This window comes from Pecten maximus, unplaced genomic scaffold, assembly GCF_902652985.1.
Source record: "Pecten maximus unplaced genomic scaffold, xPecMax1.1, whole genome shotgun sequence".
NCBI classification, from domain to species: Eukaryota; Metazoa; Mollusca; class Bivalvia; order Pectinida; family Pectinidae; genus Pecten; species Pecten maximus.
The window spans coordinates 61,524-80,783 of NW_022982795.1; the positions used below are offsets into that span (position 1 = coordinate 61,524).

Below are 19,260 nucleotides of genomic sequence, written 5' to 3' on the forward strand. Positions count from 1 at the left end.
TTTGGTACCCAATGGTATCACATCTGATTGATGTCAGGTTGTAACAGTTTGGTACCCAATGGTATCACAGCTGATTGATGTCTTTCTCAGAAATTACTGACAGGATCTTTCTCAATTTTCATATATTAGTTCTCCTTGATGCCTAGTTGTGCATAATGCATTTCAAATTTGGTACCTATTGGAAAACCAACATAGTAGAGTAGTAGACAGACGTCCATCTTGGATTTGGACAATTGTTATTGCTATTTCTCTGAAAGTACTGAAGGGATCTTTCTCAAATTCCATATGTAGGTTTTCCTTTGTCCTAAGTTGTTGGTATTGCATTTTAGGATCAAATGGGAAATAACATGGCCGACATGCATAAGGCAATCCTGGATTTTGACAATTGAAGTTTGTTACTGCTGTATATATAGTGTTATATAAAGTTATTAAATGTTTTGAAGGAAGAATGAAAAAAGGGAGAAGAAGAGTAAAGATCAGTCTTTCATTTGACTGATATGGATTATCAGTGGTGGGCGCCAAGATCCTATTCAATGAGGCTGCTGTGACCTGTTTGGCTGATTACTTTCCACACAATATATTTTGAAGGAATGATCAGATTTTTATGAAACTTGCTTGGTAGACTTGTTACTTAATGTGTTCATTAATTTCACAGGAACTTGATGACTGAACACAAATACATTTAATGATTCTTAATGCTATGTCATATGTTTCATGTTTTATTTTCATTGCCGACTTTGATTTTGTGTAATGAAATATTTGCATAGGTGGGGGATCTTGACAACTATGTTCTTGTTGTATTTTGAAACAATTGAGATTCCCATCCCATAACCATATATAGTATTACTGGGCACCAAGAGATAAACACAATCCTGATGAAAAATAAGCCCAGGGATATTTCCTCACCCTAAGGGGCTGAGTTTCTTAAAACACAATCATGTTGTAAAAACAATCCCTGTGGTCTTTCCACACCCCTGAGGAGCCTGAACATTGTTTCTGGGTTTGATCTTTGAAGCAGATTGAAGAAGATAATTCAAAGATTATATTTAATAGAAATATACAAAACTATTAACGCATTAGCTTCCATTACTCATACATGTACGGTACAGCATGTCATTAGTGACATTACATGTGTTTTTCTTTCATTGTTGTTTGTTTACTAATCGTATCTACTTTGCCTTCATTTATCCCAGATGCACTTGACAAAGAAACCAAATATAAGCGCAGAATGAAACAGAAACTGGAAACACAAAATATCAAATTGACTTTCATTGGTCATGCTCGAGCAGGGAAAACATGTTTGATGAGGCAGTTACTAAGGAAGCAAATCAAACCTGGAGGCCCAGAACCTACTAATATGGCTGAGCTACTATCCAAACGAATAAGATACAAACTTGGAAAGAGTGGAAAGGAAATGGAAAAAATTGATAAGGGAAAGGACGCAGAGTTATGTAATCAACGTTTACTAAGACACTGCAGGAATGTAGACGATGGAACAGTACAGGAAATGGAAACATCGAATGCACATTCAAACGGTATGTTTTAAATGACATTTGAGTGTATATGAGTATATACTGATTCTTGGTATTGCCATGATCAAGTCTCCATGTATCGACATTTAAGCCCACCATCTGATAAAAGTGGGCTGTTTATGTCGGCTTTCTTTTGTGTGTGTTGTTGGTCATCTGTCTGTGAACAATCGTTGTTCTGACATTTTCTTGAAATGACTGGAAGGAAAAAAACTTGTGTGCCATGACGCAGAGTCCATCAGCTTTCTTTCCGTCTGTCAGCCATTCATCAACACTTAATTAAAATTGCTACTAGTCGTGGACACATTTTTAGGTCGCCTGAGAAAACTATCTCAAGTGACCTATTCTAATCGCCCTTTGTCCGTCGTAGGGCGTCATCTGTCCGTAAACAATTTACATTTTTGACTTCTTATTTTAAGGATGTTTTGCGTAAACGTCAACCATAACTGTGAAGTATATGGTCCCCATCTCCCAGGGGACTGAGGGGTTAGGGGCAAATAGGGTCAAATGGACTGAAATTTAAAAAAATCTTCTCAAGGCCCAAATAAAGCAATATCAAATTCTCTTAATTGACGGAAAGGTCTAAAGGTCCTTTACCAAATTTATGAATTTTATGACACTGGGATCTCATGTTTGCCCCAGGGGAGGTTTATAAAGGGAAATCACATTTTTGAGTATAATTTGTTTGATTTCTTTTGGAATGCATTCTTGCTTGTTTAGAATTAGCAGTTTTTAAAGGCAGTTTGATGGTATGCAAATGTTGGCCCGACTGACCCCGAGAGTCTGATAGGCAGGGTCAAAAAGGATAAAATTGACAGAAATATTTCAAAACTCAGGTGACTGTTAAGGCGTGTGAGCCTCTTGTTTTATAGGGGTCAAAATGACAGGGCTTAATACATACTTGCCAACTTTCCCGATTTAGTCGGGAATTTCCCGATTTCAGACTCCCTGCCCCGTCTCCCGATCGTATAGATAAAACATAGTGTATTCTCCCGATTTTGGAGAATATGTCTTGATAACCCCGTATGGAGCCCCTATTCATCTTGTTAAATTCACTTAGGCCTATGACAGGTAACGCTTGCTGGCTGGTGAAAGACATATGTGTGGGCCCGGCATTGGTCAGTTAACTGACCTGCTCACAGACCGTAACGAAATTCTGACACTTTACTGACTGCAAGGGTGACAATACCCCGATAAATAAACAATTAATTAAAACCAATTAAGCTGAGGACGCGTGGTGATGGTTTTGTAGCAGGTCAGTCATGGTTGATTAAACGCTTGAAAATGGCTTCCTATACTGCCTTTGATGTCAAGCGCATAAATGACCTCTACTTGACAGTATATCTCGGACAGTAAAAGTGAAAACAACACTGGCAATGTTATCAACGGAGTATCGAATGTGACAGATTACTTATTGGAATGTTAACTACATTTAAACATTGGCTGATCTTTAGATAATTAGCTCAAGGAAATAAATTCACAATAACGACCATTTAGACCGAAGGCCTGGTTGCCGGTAGGTAACGTCGTTTCAATCACCGTAGCATCAGCCCTTTTTATATATTTTTAGCCCACCATCTGATGATGGTGGGCTATTCAAATCGCCCTGCGTCCGTGGTCCGTCGTCCGTCCGTCCCTCCGTCCGTAAACAATTCTTGTTATCGCTATTTCTCAGAAAGTACTGAAGGGATCTTTCTCAAATTTCATATGAAGGTTCCCCTTGGTGCCTAGTTATGCATTTTGCGTTTTGAGACCAATCAGAAAACAACATGGCCGACAGGCAGCCATCTTGGATTTTGACAATTGAAGTTTGTTATCGCTATTTCTGAGAAAGTACTGAAGGGATCTTTCTGAAATTTCATATGTAAGTTCCCCTTGGTGCCTAGTTATGCATATTGCGATTTGAGACCAATCCGAAAACAACATGGCCGACGGGCAGCCATCTTGGATTTTGACAATTGAAGTTTGTTATCGCTATTTCTGAGAATGTACTGAAGGGATCTTTCTGAAATTTCATATGTAAGTTCCCCTTGGTGCCTAGTTATGCATATTGCGTTTTGAGACCAATCAGAAAACAGTATGGCCGACAGGCAGCCATCTTGGATTTTGACAATTGAAGTTTGTTAGGTCATCTGACCCAAAGGGTCAGGATGACCTATAGTCATCGTGCTTCGTCCGTCGTCGTCCGCCGTCCGCCGTCCGCCGTGCGCCGTCCGTAAACTTTTTCTTTCAAAACGCTACTCCTCCTTAACGCTTGGGTGGATTACTTCCAAATTTGGTTTGAAGCATCATTGGGGGAGGGCAATCATATTTTATATAAATGAGGCTGGTCTGACCCCTGGGGCCAGAAGGGCGGGGCGCCGAAAAGGGAACTTAGGTGAATATTGCTATAAAATCCTACTCCTCCTTTACCCTTGGGTGGATTACAACTAAATTTGGTTGGAAACATCATTGGGGGAGGGCGGTCATATTTTATATAAATGAAGTTGGTGTGACCCCTGGGGCCTGAGGGGCGGGGCCCCAAAAGGGGAACTTTGATGAAATTTTGCTATAAAATCCTACTCCTCCTTAACCCTTTGGTGGATTTCAACCAGATATTGTGTGAAACATCATTTGGGGAGGGTGATCATATTTTATATAAATGAGGCTGGTGTGATCCCTGGGGCCTGAGGGGCGGGGCCCCAAATGGGGAACTTTGATGAAATTTTGCTATAAAATCCTACTCCTCCTTAACCCTTTAGTGGATTTCAACCAGATATGTTGTGAAACATCATTTGGGGAGGGCGGTCATATTTTATATAAATGAGGCTAGTGTGACCCCTGGGGCCTGAGGGGCGGGGCCCCAAATGGGGAACTTTGATGAAATTTTGCTATAAAATCCTACTCCTCCTTAACCCTTTGGTGGATTTCAACCAGATATTGTGTGAAACATCATTGGGGGAGGGTGGTCATATTTTATATAAATGAGGCTGGTGTGGCCCCTGGGGCCTGAGGGGCGGGGCCCCAAAAGGGGAACTTTTATGAAATTTTGCTATAAAATCCTACTCCTCCTTAACCCTTTGGTGGATTTCAACCAGATATTGTGTGAAACATCATTGGGGGAGGGTGGTCATATTTTATATAAATTAGGCTGGTGTGGCCCCTGGGGCCAGAAGGGCAGGGCCCCAAAAGGGGAACTTTGATGAAATTTTGCTTTACAATACTACTCCTCCTAACCCCCATAGTGAATTATTACCAAATTTGGTGTGAAACATCATTGGAGGAGGACAATCATATTTTATATAAATGAGGCTGGTTTGACCCCTAGGGCCAGAGGGGCGGGGCCCCAAAAGGGGAACTTTGGTGAATTTTTGCTATAAATCCTACTTCTCTCTAACCCTTGGGTGGATTAATACGAATTATGGTGTGAAACATCCTTTGGGAAGGGTGGTCATATTTTATATAAACGAGGCTAGTGAGACCCCTGGGGCCTTAGGGGCAGGGCCCCAAAAGGGGAACTTTGGTGAATATTTTCTGTTAAATCCTAATCCTCCCTAACCTTTTGGTGGATTACAACCTAATTTGATGTGAAATATAAGGTGACGGCAATCATATTTTTTAATGAGACAGGTTTGACCCCTGGGGAAAAAAAGATGGGGCAAAAGGAGCGCTTAGGTTAAACATTTCTTTAAAATGCAATTCCTCCTTAATGCCTTAATTGATTACAACTATATTTAGCATGAAACATCATTGGGGAAAGGCAATCCTAATTGATATAAATGAGTCTTGTCTGACCCATTGGGACACAGAGGGGCATGCCCCAAAAATGGGAACTTGGCTAAAATTTTGCTTTATGATGCTGCTCTTCCTGGACAAGCTAAATGGATAAAAACCAAATTTGATCTAAAACATAACTGGCTGCGATAAATGATTTACGGTAATAATGCTGGATTGAGGGGTGTGTCCCTGCTGTAAGTGTAAGTGTTTGTCAGATGACCGTTAAGGCCCATGGGCCTCTTGTTATCACTATTTCTGAGAAAGGATATAGGGGATCTTTCTGAAATTTCATATGTAGGTTTCCCTTGGTGCCTAGTTATGCATATTGCGTTTTGAAACCAATCGGATAACAACATGGCCGATAGTCAGCCATCTTGGATTTTGACAATGGAAGTTTGTTATCGCTATTTCTGAGAAAGTACTGAAGGGATCTTTCTCAAATTTCATATGAAGGTTCCCCTTGGTGCCTAGTTATACATACTACGTTTTGAGACCAATCGGATAACAACATGGCCGACAGGCAGCCATCTTGGATTTTGACAATTGAAGTTTGTTATCGCTATTTCTCAGTAAGTACTGAAGGAATCTTTCCCAAATTTCATATGTAGGTTCCCCTTGATGCCTTGTTATGCATATTGAATTTTGAAACTAATCAGAAAACAACATGGCCGACAGGCAGCCATCTTGGATTTTGACAATTGAAGTTTGTTATCGCTATTTCTCAGAAAGCACTCAAGGGATCTTTCTAAAATTTCATATGTAGGTTCCCCTCGGTGCCTATTTTTGCATATTGGGACCAATCCAAAAACAACATGGTCGACAGACAACCATTATCGCTAAATCTTAAATTTTATATATAGCTTCCCCTTGTTTGAAAAGTACTAGCTATAGAGGGCTGTTTCTGAATTTACATAGATTAGTAAGACTTAGAAGAAGGGAAAAGTAGAGAAAAGATCAATCTGACATGGAACCTATGAAGATCATTCAATGGTGGGCGCCAAGATCCCTCTGGGATCTCTTGTTACAGTTGAAGTTTGTTATCACTATTTCTGAGAAAGTACTGAAGGGATCTTTCTCAAATTTTATAAGTAGGTTCCCCTTGGTCCCTTGTGTTGCATTTTTTGACCAGTCTGTCCTGAAAACAACCTGGCAAACAAACAGCCATCGTTAAATCTCAAATTTCTTATATAGCTAGGATTCCCTTGTTTGAAAAAGTACTGGAGGGATGTCTCAATTTGCACAGATTAGTAAAATGAAGGGAAAAGTAGAGAAAAGATCAATCTGACATGGAACCTATGAAGATCACTCAATGGTGGGCGCCAAGATCCCTCTTGGATCTCTTGTTTTTGTATTATTGTCTTTGTTGTAATCCAAAGGAAACATTTGAAATTTCATTCAGATATTATATTGTACTCTAGATATTTATCGTGACATTTTAGGTATTTTCTTTTCAAGTTTACTGCTGGAGAGAAAGCTTGATAGAAAGTGATATCATTGTTATAATTTACATTTAATTGACTGACATCTATCTTACAACATAATTTTCATAACATATCTAAGTAAATACTTTTTTGAAATAAGTTTTTTCCCCCTTTTTTTCAGTGAGGGAAGGAAGCTTAAGTGTTCATGCAAGGAATTTATTTTCCAATAGCAAATTATCTCCCCTTAGTTTTTGTTTGCTAAATGTGTCGCACGTGAAATGTGTTTTCCGGTCAAAAATGTCGCTCACGCACTTTCTCCCCCATGAGAATTTTAAAAAGTTGGCAAGTATGTTAATAGGGGAAGTTGAAGCAAATCCTTATTTAAATCACTACTTGTCCTGAACAACTGAGCTGATTTTGACAAAATTTAGTTATGAGCATAATTGAGTGAAGGATATATTGATGATTTATAAATGGAAGGTGTGGCTTTTTAGGGACCAAAGAGACCTGGGGTCCAAAAGGAGGAACTAAAAAAAAAAACACAACAAGCAAGCAAACAAATTCAATTTTTTTAGCCCAGCTGGACCAAATAGGGGAAATAGAGGCAATTCCTTTAAATTGCTACTAGTCATAAACTTATCAATGGATTTGAACCCAATTTGATCAAAAACATCCTTGGGGGAAGAACAGATTCTGCAGAAATGGTGACTCTGACCCCCCGGCCCGGGAGCTACAGGGGCAGGACCCAATTGGAGAAATATGGTAAATTTAATCTCTTCAAATCGCTAGTTGTAAAAGTTCTGAATAGATTTTAGCCAAATTTGGTCAGAAACATCCTTGGGAAAGGGAAACAGATTTTTAGCCCACCATCATCAGATGGTGGGCTATTCAAATCGCCCTGCGTCCGTGGTCCGTGGTCCGTCCGTCCGTCCCTCCGTCCGTCCGTCCGTCCGTAAACAATTCTTGTTATCGCTATTTCTCAGAAAGTGCTGAAGGGATCTTTCTCAAATTTCATATGTAGGTTCCCCTTGGTACCTAGTTATGCTTATCGCATTTTGAGACCTATCGGAAAACAACATGGCCGACAGGCAGCCATCTTGGATTTTGACAATTGAAGTTTGTTATCGCTATTTCTCAGAAAGTACTGAAGGGATCTTTCTCAAATTTCAGATGTAGGTTCCCCTTGGTGCCTAGTTATGCATATTGCATTTTGAGAACAATCGGAAAACAACATGGCCGACAGACAGCCATCTTGGATTTTGACAATTGAAGTTTGTTATCGCTATTTCTCAGAAAGTACTGAAGGGATCTTTCTCAAATTTCATATGTAGGTTCCCCTTGGTGCCTAGTTATGCATATCGCATTTTGAGACCAATCGCAAAACAACATGGCCGACAGGCAGCCATCTTGGATTTTGACAATTGAAGTTTGTTATTGCTATTTCTCAGAAAGTACTGAAGGGATCTTTCTCAAATTTCATATGTAGGTTCCCCTTGGTACCAAGTTATGCATATTGCATTTTGAGACCAATCAAAAAAACAACATGGCCGACAGGCAGCCATCTTGGATTTTGACAATTGAAGTTTGTTATCGCTATTTCTCAGAATGCACTGACGAGATCTTACTCACATTTCATATGTAGCATCCCCTTGGTGCCTAGTTATGCATATTGCATTTTGGGACCAATCGGAAAACAACATGGCCAACAGGCAGCCATCTTGGATTTTGACAATTGAAGTTTGTTATTGCTATTTCTCAGAAAGTACTGAAGGGATCTTTCTCAAATTTCATATGTGGGTTCCCCTTGGTACCAAGTTATGCATATTGCATTTTGAGACCAATCGGAAAACAACATGGCCGACAGGCAGCCATCTTGGATTTTGACAATTGAAGTTTGTTATTGCTATTTCTCAGAATGTACTGAAGAGATCTTTCTCAAATTTCATATATAGGTTCCCCTTGGTGCCTAGTTATGCATATTGCATTTTGAGACCAAACGGAAAATAACATGGCCGACAGGCAGCCATCTTGGATTTTGACAATTGAAGATTGTTATCGCTATTTCTCAGAAAGTAATGAAGGGATCGTTCTCAAACTTCATATGTAGGTTTCCCTTGGTGCCTAGTTATGCATATTGCATTTTGAGACCATTCAGAAAACAACCTGGCCGACAGGCAGCCATCTTGTATTTTGACAATTGAAGTTTGTTATCGCTATTTTACAGAAGGTACTGAAGGGATCTTTCTCAAATTTCATATGTAGGTTCCCCTTGGTCCCTGGTGTTGCATTTTGGGACCAATCCGAAAACAACATGGCCGACAGACAGCCATTATCGCTAAATCTTAAATTTTATATATAGGTTTCCCTTGTTTGAAAACTACTAGAGGGCTGTTTCTGAATTTACACAGATTAGTAAGGCTTAGAGAAAGGGAAAAGTAGAGAAAAGATCAATCTGACATGGAACCTATAAAGATCATTCAATGGTGGGCGCCAAGATCCCTCTGGGATCTCTTGTTTCATAAATAGTTACTGTGACCAACCCACAAATATGCCCTGGGGTCTTTTTCTGTCCCTGCTTATTTAATTTCTTTGATATTAAGATCCCCACCCGATAACTATATACAGCATTGTTAGACATAAAGAGATCAACAAAATCATGTTGTAGGTATAGGGGTCTTTCCACACCCCTAAGGATTTACCAGTAGTGTTTTGGTTATATTTTTGAAACTGTTGAGATTCCCATCCCATAACCATGTAAAGCATAGCTGGACGTTAAAGGATAAACACAATCATGTTGTAAAACCAATCCCTTTTCATACAGTCCCTTAGAGAGTCTGGACTTCATTTCTGGGTTATTTCTTCAAAGCATTTGATATCTCAACACTATAACCATATATAGTATTGTTCGAGATAGACAAAAAAAGCCTATTAACGAAATGAACATGAACATTATTTAGAAGTTTGGTCAAAATCCAACCAGGTGAGCGATACAAGCCCCATGGGGCTCTTGTTTTTTAAAGAATGACAGTATTTTTTCACTAATAACATTTAATGATAACATTAGAAAAACAATTTCCTTGGAATTAATCACTGAGTCAATTAACTGACTAAATATTCAGGTTGATGGCCAAAGTTATCAGGTCCAAATACTAGGTCAAGGTCAAATATTTTAATTTTTCACTTATGAATATTAAGGTCATCTGTCCTGAAGGGTCAGGATGACCTGCAGTCATCGGGCTTCATCCATCGCCGTGCGCCGTTCGTTAGTTCCACTGGTGAAATTGAGCTGAAACTTGTGTGTCTTCGGCAGTATGCTTCAGTGAGGTAGCATTATAAATCGGTAAAAGTTACGGCCTATCACAAGGAGACTTAACACAAACATACCGCAGCCTCCCAATACACACGCGCACTCAACGCATGCATGCATGTCGCACGCACGGGAGGCTGTCCTTAAATGACATAAGCTGTTAATAGGACGTTAAACAAAATAAACCAAGCCATCCTGACAGTTTTTAGGTCATCTGACCTGAAGGGTCAGGATGACCTATAGTCATCATGTTGCGTCGTGCGTCCTGGGTCGTGCGTAAACTTTTCACATTTCAAACATTTCTCAAGTTCCACCTGTGGGATTGAGCTGAAACTTGCCTGAAATGATGCTGGGATGGTCCTGACCAAGTGTTATTATTTTTCGGGTATGTCTGAAATCCCACATGGCCGCCATTTTAAAAACACATTTGAAACTTCTTCTCAAGTTCCACTGGTGAGAATGAGCTGAAACTTGCATGAAATGATCCTTGGATGGTCCTGACCAAGTGTTATTATTTATCGGGTCAGTCAGAAATCCAAGATGGCTGCCATGGCAACCATCTTGAAAAAAAAACCCATTTTTAACTTCTTTCCAGTTCCACAAGTGCCATTGAGCTAGAAATTAGTGAGGATGTTAAGGAAGGAAAGCCAGCAAATTGTTATTTTTTGGCCTTGTAAGACTTTGACATGGCAGCCATGGCGGCCATTTTGTAACATGATTGCGCAATCATGGTTCTTCTGATCAACACCTATTTCAAACTTCTTCTCAAATTCCACTAGTGGGATTTTGTTCTAACTTACCAGAAATGATTCTAAGATGGTCCTGACCAAGTGGTGTTATTTATCTGGTCAGTCAGAAATCAAAGATGGCAGCCATGTTGAAAAACACATTTTAAACTTCTGCTCCGGTTTCACTGGTGCCATTGAGCTGGAAATTAGTGAGGATGTTAAGGAAGGAGAGCCAACAAAGTGTTGTTATTTTTCGGCATCGTAAAAAAGTATGACATGGCAGCAACGGTAGCAATTTTTTAACATGATTGCGCAATCATGGTTTTCCTGAACAGCACCTATTTCAAACTTCTTCTGTATGAAAACAACTGCGTTATAACATTGACATAACATTATTCTCCAAAAAGCTCTGAGTTAACATTGTTATCATTCAAAATTAGAACTTTATAATTAAAAGCTAAAAGTTGTATTGATTTCATTGGTATCCAATCCAATGTATATTTGCTAGCTATAGTTGCTTCCCTCAAGAAACCAGATGAAGAATAAAAACATTTAGAAAGTAGTGAATTAGGGTGATTTATTATTAGCTCACCTGGCAAGCTATGCTGTGGTGCGTGGTGCGTGGTGCGTCGTCCGTCGTCCACCTGATCGTCAAGTTTTCCTTTTAACAATTTCTTCTCAATAACCAAGAGGCGTGATATTTCATTGTGGGCCTCTAGCATGCTGGGGTAAAGGGCTACCACATTTGTTCAAATGAATGACATTGACCTTCATTCAAGGCAACATGGGTCAAATAGGCTAAAATCTTCAACCGTCTTCTTTTCAATAGCCAAGAAGCCCAGAGATTTCATATTGGGCCTGTAGCATGCTTGAGTAGAGGGCCACCAAGGTTGTTCGAAATAATAACCATTTAAAGGTCACAGGGTCAAATAAGTTTAGATCTTTAAGCGATGATTGCTGAAAAGCAAAGAGACTTCGAGACCTGATATTAGGCCAATAGTACGCTGGAATAAAGGACTGAACATTTTATTGACATGAATAAACATAGCCTACTCTGATATTTGAATGTAGGTACACAATTTTCTGTCCTAAGGTTCCTTTTTTTGCAATCTGTTAATAGCAATAAACTCTATACATCATAGGTGGTCAACCATCCCGGATTAGACGGGAAGTGCTCGGAAAATCATTATTATTTCCCCTAAATCCCGATTTGGTACATTTCCCAAATCGGTGATAAAATCCTGGATTTGAGCAGTCATCTCATAAAACCCTGGAAATCTCAGACACTTTGACCCTAGACTGATTATGAAAACGAAACAATCCCACCACCTGTGTAGCTGCCCTGGCCTGGGGCTTCGTGAGATAGGTCAGTTAATTTTTAGCCCACCATCATCAGATGGTGGGCTATTCAAATCGCCCTGCCTCCGTGGTCCGTCGTCCGTCCGTCCGTCCCTCCGTCCGTCCCTCGTCCGTCCCTCCGTCCGTCCCTCCGTCCGTAAACAATTCTTGTTATCGCTATTTCTCAGAAAGTACTGAAGGGATCTTTCTCAAATTTCATATGAAGGTTCCCCTTGGTGCCTAGTTATGCATATTGCGTTTTGAGACCAATCGGAAAACAACATGGCCGACAGGCAGCCATCTTGGATTTTGACAATTGAAGTTTGTTATCGCTATTTCTCAGAAAGTACTGAAGGGATCTTTCTCAAATTTCATATGTAGGTTCCCCTTGGTGCCTAGTTATGCATATTGCGTTTTGAGACCAATCGGAAAACAACATGGCCGACAGGCAGCTATCTTGGATTTTGACAATTGAAGTTTGTTATCGCTATTTCTGAGAAAGTACTGAAGGGATCTTTCTCAAATTTCATATGAAGGTTTCCCTTGGTGCCAAGTTATGCATATTGCATTTTGAGACCAATCTGAAAATAACATGGCCGACAGGCAGCCATCTTGGATTTTGACAATTGAAGTTTGTTATCGCTATTTCTGAGAAAGTACTGAAGGGATCTTTCTCAAATTTCATATGAAGGGGCCCCTTGGTGCCTAGTTATGCATATTGCGTTTTGAGACCAATCAGGGAAAAAAATGGCCGACAGGCAGCCATCTTGGATTTTGACAATTGAAGTTTGTTATCGCTATTTCTCAGAAAGTACTGAAGGGATCTTTCTCAAATTTCATATGTAGGTTCCCCTCGGTGCCTGGTTATGCATATTGCATTTTGAGACCAATCTGAAAATAACATGGCCGACAGGCAGCCATCTTGGATTTTGACAATTGAAGTTTGTTATCGCTATTTCTCAGAAAGTACTGAAGGGATCTTTCTCAAATTTCATATGTAGGTTCCCCTTGGTGCCTCTTTATGCATATTGCGTTTTGAGACCAATCGGAAAACAACATGGCCGACAGGCAGCCATCTTGGATTTGACAATTGAAGTTTGTTATCACTATTTCTGAGAAAGTATTTAAGGGATCTTTCTCAAATTTCATATGTAAGTTTCCCTTGGTGCCTAGTTATGCATATTGCGTTTTGAGACCAATCTGAAAACAACATGGCCGACAGGCAGCCATCTTGGATTTTGACAACTGAAGTTTGTTATCGCTATTTCTGAGAAAGTACTGAAGGGATCTTTCTCAAATTTCATATGGAGGTTCCCCTTGGTGCCTCATTATGCTTATTGCATTTTGAGATCAATTGGAAAACAATATGGCAGACAGACCGCCATCTTGGATTTTGACAATTTAAGTTTGTTATCTCTATTTCTCAAAGTACTGAAGGGATCTTTCTCAAATTTCATATGTAGGTTCCCCTTGGTCCCTTGTATTGCATTTTTGGACCAGTCTGTCCTGAAAACAACCTGGCAAACAAACAGCCATTATCGTTAAATCTCAAATTTCTTATATAGCTAGGATTCCCTTGTTTGAAAAGTACTGGAGGGATATCTCAATTTGCACAGATTAGTAAAAGGAAGGGAAAAATAGAGAGAAGATCAATCTGACATAGAACCTATAAAGATCATTCAATGGTGGGCGCCAAGATCCCTCTGGGATCTCTTGTTTGATTACAACTAGGATATATCACTTCACTTCAAGAACAAACACTGGTAATATCTGTCAACAAGATTTACTCACATCAAAGCCAATAATGCCTTTCTTAATCGTAGCTGTCAGTACCAGCGTTTGTACTGCTGCCATCTTTAATTGGACGATACTAATATAAAGTCGTAAACTACCACAAAAAACCGGATTTTAATTTGGGTTAGAAAAAAATAAAAACACTTTTTAAGAAGTTTGTTTTAGGCCTATGTCACAATAGAACTAGTAGTAAAACAAAAATTGATCAATTACTGTGTAATTATTGTTTGAGAAAGGAAGGGAGATAATTTGATAAATACATTTACAAATATTTTAGAACAAGTAGTTACTTTTGTATACTGGTTGCAGATTTCAAGTGACTACATCATTAAAAATTCACTAAATACTGTTCCTATCAATGGAATTTCTGAAAACATTTTTTAAAAAGAATTAATCATTTTTTTCAATTTTTTTTATTACCATTCTTTAAAATTAACTATTGTTGTCAAATTTAAATATTAAAATGTAGCTTGAGGTAATTTACACCTGTGCAAGCTCATGAAGAACATCCCCAAAATACAACAAAAATGTCACATTCTTTTTTTGCGCACTTTCTCCCTCATTTTGGATGTGGAATGAGAGAGATCTCCCTCATTGGAGGTTTCAGTGGTTGACATGTATTACATGTATATGAACTGTTGTTGTAATGTAAACGCCAGAGCTGACTTATGTGTTATGATCTAATAACTGAACCATATCATATAATAGCTGAACCATATCGTATAATAGCTTAACCATATCATATAATAGCTGAACCATATCATACAATAGCTGAACAGTATCATATGATAACTGAACCACATATAATAACTGAACCACATCATATAATAACTGAACCACATCATATAATAGCTTAACCATACCATATAATAACTGAACCACATCATATAATAACTGAACCATATATAATAACTGAACCACATCATATAATAGCTGAACCATATCGTATAATAACTGAACCATATCATATAATAGCTGAACCATATCATATAATAGCTGAACCATATTGTATAATAACTGAACCACATCATATAATAGCTGAACCATATATAATAACTGAACCACATCATATAATAACTGAACCATATATAATAACTGAACCACATCATATAATAACTGAACCACATCATATGATAGCTGAACCACATAATATAATAGCTGAACCAAATCATATAATAGCTGAGACATATCATATAATAACTGAACCACATCATATAATAACTGAACCACATCATATAATAGCTGAACCATATCATAAAATAACTGAACCAAATCATATAATAACTGAACCACATCATATAATAATTGAACCACATCATATAATAACTGAACCACATTATATAATAACTGAACCACATCATATAATAGCTGAACCACATTATATAATAGCTGAACCATATCATATAATAGCTGAACCACATCATATAATAACTGAACCATATCATATAATAGCTGAACCATATCATATATTAGCTGAACCACAATATATAATAACTGAACCACATCATATAATAACTGAACCACATCATATAATAACTGAACCACATCATATAATAACTGAACCATATCATATATTAGCTGAACCACAATATATAATAACTGAACCATATCATATAATAACTGAACCACATCATATAATAACTGAACCACATCATATAACTGAACCACATCATATAATAACTGAACCACATCATATAATAGTTGAACCACATCATATAATAGTTGAACCACATCATATAATAGCTGAACCATATATAATAACTGAACCATATTGTATAATATCTGAACCACATCATATAATAGCTGAACCATATCATATAATAGCTGAACCACACTATAAAATAACTGAACCACATCATATAATAGCTTAACCACATCATATAATAGCTGAACCACATCATATAATGGCTGAACCATATCATATAATAGCTAAACCACATTATATAATAACTGAACCATATCATATAATAGCTGAACCACATCATATAATAGCTGAACCATATCATATAATAGCTGAACCACAATATATTTTCACTTAACCACATCATATAATAACTGAACCACATCATATAATAGCTGAACCATATATAATAACTGAACCATATTGTATAATATCTGAACCATATCATATAATAGCTGAACCACAATATAAAATAACTGAACCACATCATATAATAGCTTAACCACATCGTATAATAGCTGAACCACATCATATAATAGCTGAACCATATCATATAATAGCTAAACCACATTATATAATAACTGAACCATATCATATAATAGCTGAACCATATCATATATTAGCTGAACCACAATATATTATCACTTAACCACATCATATAATAACTGAACCACATCATATAATAACTGAACCACATCATATAATAATAACTGAACCATATCATATAATAACTGAACCATATCATAAAATAACTGAACCATATCATATAATAACTGAACCACATCATATAATAATAACTGAACCATATCATATAATAACTGAACCACATCATATAATAATAACTGAACCATATCATATAATAACTGAACCATATCATATAATAACTGAACCACATCATATAATAATAACTGAACCATATCATATAATAACTGAACCACATCATATAATAATAACTGAACCATATCATATAATAACTGAACCATATCATAGCTGAACCATATCATATAATAACTGAACCACGTCATATAATAACTGAACCACGTCATATAATAACTGAACCACATCATATATTAGCTGAACCACGTCATATAATAACTGAACCACATCATATAATAGCTGAACCATATCATATAATAACTGAACCATATCATATTAAACTGTAAAAATATTTAAATCGGGTAATACTTCCCCGTTACAGTTCTTTCTGAGCTGATAAACTCATACAGATAAATCTAAGCAGAATTCTATGTTCATTTTATAAAAAACAAAACTAAAACATGTCATTTTGTAGTAAGATAAATATATAATAGAAGGCAAATTGATTGTATGCTTTAATATTCAAATTTGTTATTTACAGATGATACTGGATATCCTGGTCAATCAGAAGAGGGGGCTGTAGCATCACATACAACTGTATACGAACATCCTCCGCAACCGATCACAGAAGACCAAACAAAAGAAATTGCAGATTTAAATAAGGAAGTTGATAGTGTTGATGACCCATCCACAGCTTATGTAACTTTGTTTGATTTTGGAGGAGATGAAGTGTTTCACACTTGGCATCACTGTGTCATGTCGACAAACAGTATATACCTGCTGGTATTTGATGTTTCCTTGTGGGAAAATCCAGACAAGCAAGATATCATTGTCGGTGAGTGATTTTACATCCAGATGTTCTAAGTTTTAACTGATTAGCTCACCTGGTCCGTCCGTCCGTCCGTCAACAATTGACTTCTTCTCCATAACCACTGATCAGAATTTGACCAAATTTTGTCAGAAGCATCCCTATGGGGTGTGGACTCAAAATTGTACAAATGGTGGGGCTGACCCCCAGGGGTCTGAGGGGCGGGGCCAAAAGGGGTCAATTTGGCTCTATTGATATAAACAACTCCTTCTCTGAAACCAAGCAATGGATATTGCTCATATTTTCCTGGTAGCATCACTATTGGGTGGGGATTCAAAGTTGTACAAATGATTGGGCTGACCCCCAGGGGCCCGAGGGGCGGGGTCAAATGTGGTCAATTGGGCTATATTGATATAAATGACTTCTTCTCTGAAACCGAGCAATGGATATTGCTCATATTTGCCTGGTAGCATCACTATTGAGTGGGGATTCAAAATTGTACAAATGGTGAGGTTCACCCCACGGGGGCCTGAGGGGCGGGGCCAAGAGGGGTCAATTTGGCTAAATTGATATGAACAACTTCTCTGAAACCAAGCAAAAGATATTGCTCATATTTGACTGTGAGCATCCCTTTGGGGTTGGGATTCAAAATTCTACAAATAGTTGGGCCGATCGTGACCTCCCTGGGGGCTGAGAGGCGGGGCCAAAAGGGGTCATTTTGGCAGAATTGACATAAACAACTCTTTCTCTGAAACTAGGCAATGGATATCTCTAATATTTGACTGGTAGAATTCCCTTGGGTTCAGGATTCAAAATTAAACAAATGACCGGGCCAACCCCCTTGGGGCTGAGAGGCGGGGCCAAAAGGGGTCATTTTGGCAGAATTGACATAAACAACTCTTTCTCTGAAACTAAGCAATGGATATCTCTAATATTTGACTGGTAGAATTCCCTTGGGTTCAGGATTCAAAATTAAACAAATGACCGGGCCAACCCCCTTGGGGCTGAGGGGTGGGGCCAAAAGGGGTCAATTTGGTTAAACTGATATAAACAACTTCTTCTCTGAAACTAAGCAATAGATATCACTCTCATTTGTATGGTAGCATGGTCATGAGGTAGGGATTCAAAATTGTACAAATTTTAGGGTTGACCCGGCCCACCAGGGGGCTGAGGGGTGGGGCTAAAAGGGGTCAATTTGGCTAAATTGATATGAACAACTTCTTCTCTGAAACAGCTCATATTTGACTAGTAGCATCCTTTTGGGTAAGGATTCAAAATTTTATTAAGGAAGGAACTGACCCCCCGGGGTGCAGAGGGCGGGGTCAAAAGAGGTCAATTGGTTTAAACAACTTCTTTTCTGAAACTAAGCCATGGATATCACTCACATTTGTGTGGTAGCATCCCTATGGGGTTGCCCCAAAAGTCAGTTTCATTTCATGGATTAATGCATTTTTTGGCATAAAAACCTCACGTACCCATATAAAATGCCTATAATATATTGAGATAGCAATACCAGTGACAAATATACTTAATCATTCTTGTTTCATATATCTCATGAAATCCAGGTGAGCGATACAGGCCCTCTGGGCCTCTTGTTAGTTTCATTCACCAAAATATGTGTACATATGAGTTTTTGACATTTCCCCCTTTTTCATGAAAGTGGAAATAAACAACCATGCAAACCAAGAATTGAAAACCAAAACAACATACTTTTTCAGATAATTTTATACTGTAGTTGAAGGTAGAGATACGCTAAGGTTTACACCCCGCAAATGCGGCACTTGGAGTTTATGTCCAGATCAAACTATGCTTTATCAGCAAACCATTTCATTAGAATCAATGATCACTATGTGTAGAATATTTCTTGAATGATGAACAAACATTTTTGACTAAAGAATAGTTGCAAGGCTTTAATCTGACTTGTGTGACCTATTTACTTTAGCAATTTTCGACAAGCATACTGTATTACAGAATGGTGATTGTATTAACTGTTTCTTAACCGTCTGTTTTGGTAAAATTGTTAGAAAAAATATTATATTAGCGATATTTTGTTTTTAATTTTTCTCAGTCTTGTGATATATC

At 38.1% G+C, this 19,260-nt stretch overlaps 1 protein-coding gene across 1 annotated transcript in view; it reads left to right on the forward strand.

Moving 5' to 3' along the window:
* Positions 1-1,059: 1,059 nt before the first annotated feature.
* Positions 1,060-19,260, forward strand: part of LOC117320962 — a gene marked incomplete at its 3' end in the record, with an annotated part of 28,178 nt that continues 9,977 nt past the window's right edge. The window contains 2 exon segments of the mRNA XM_033875450.1: positions 1,060-1,535; positions 16,912-17,205. Coding sequence (XP_033731341.1) covers positions 1,130-1,535; positions 16,912-17,205 — 700 coding nt within the window.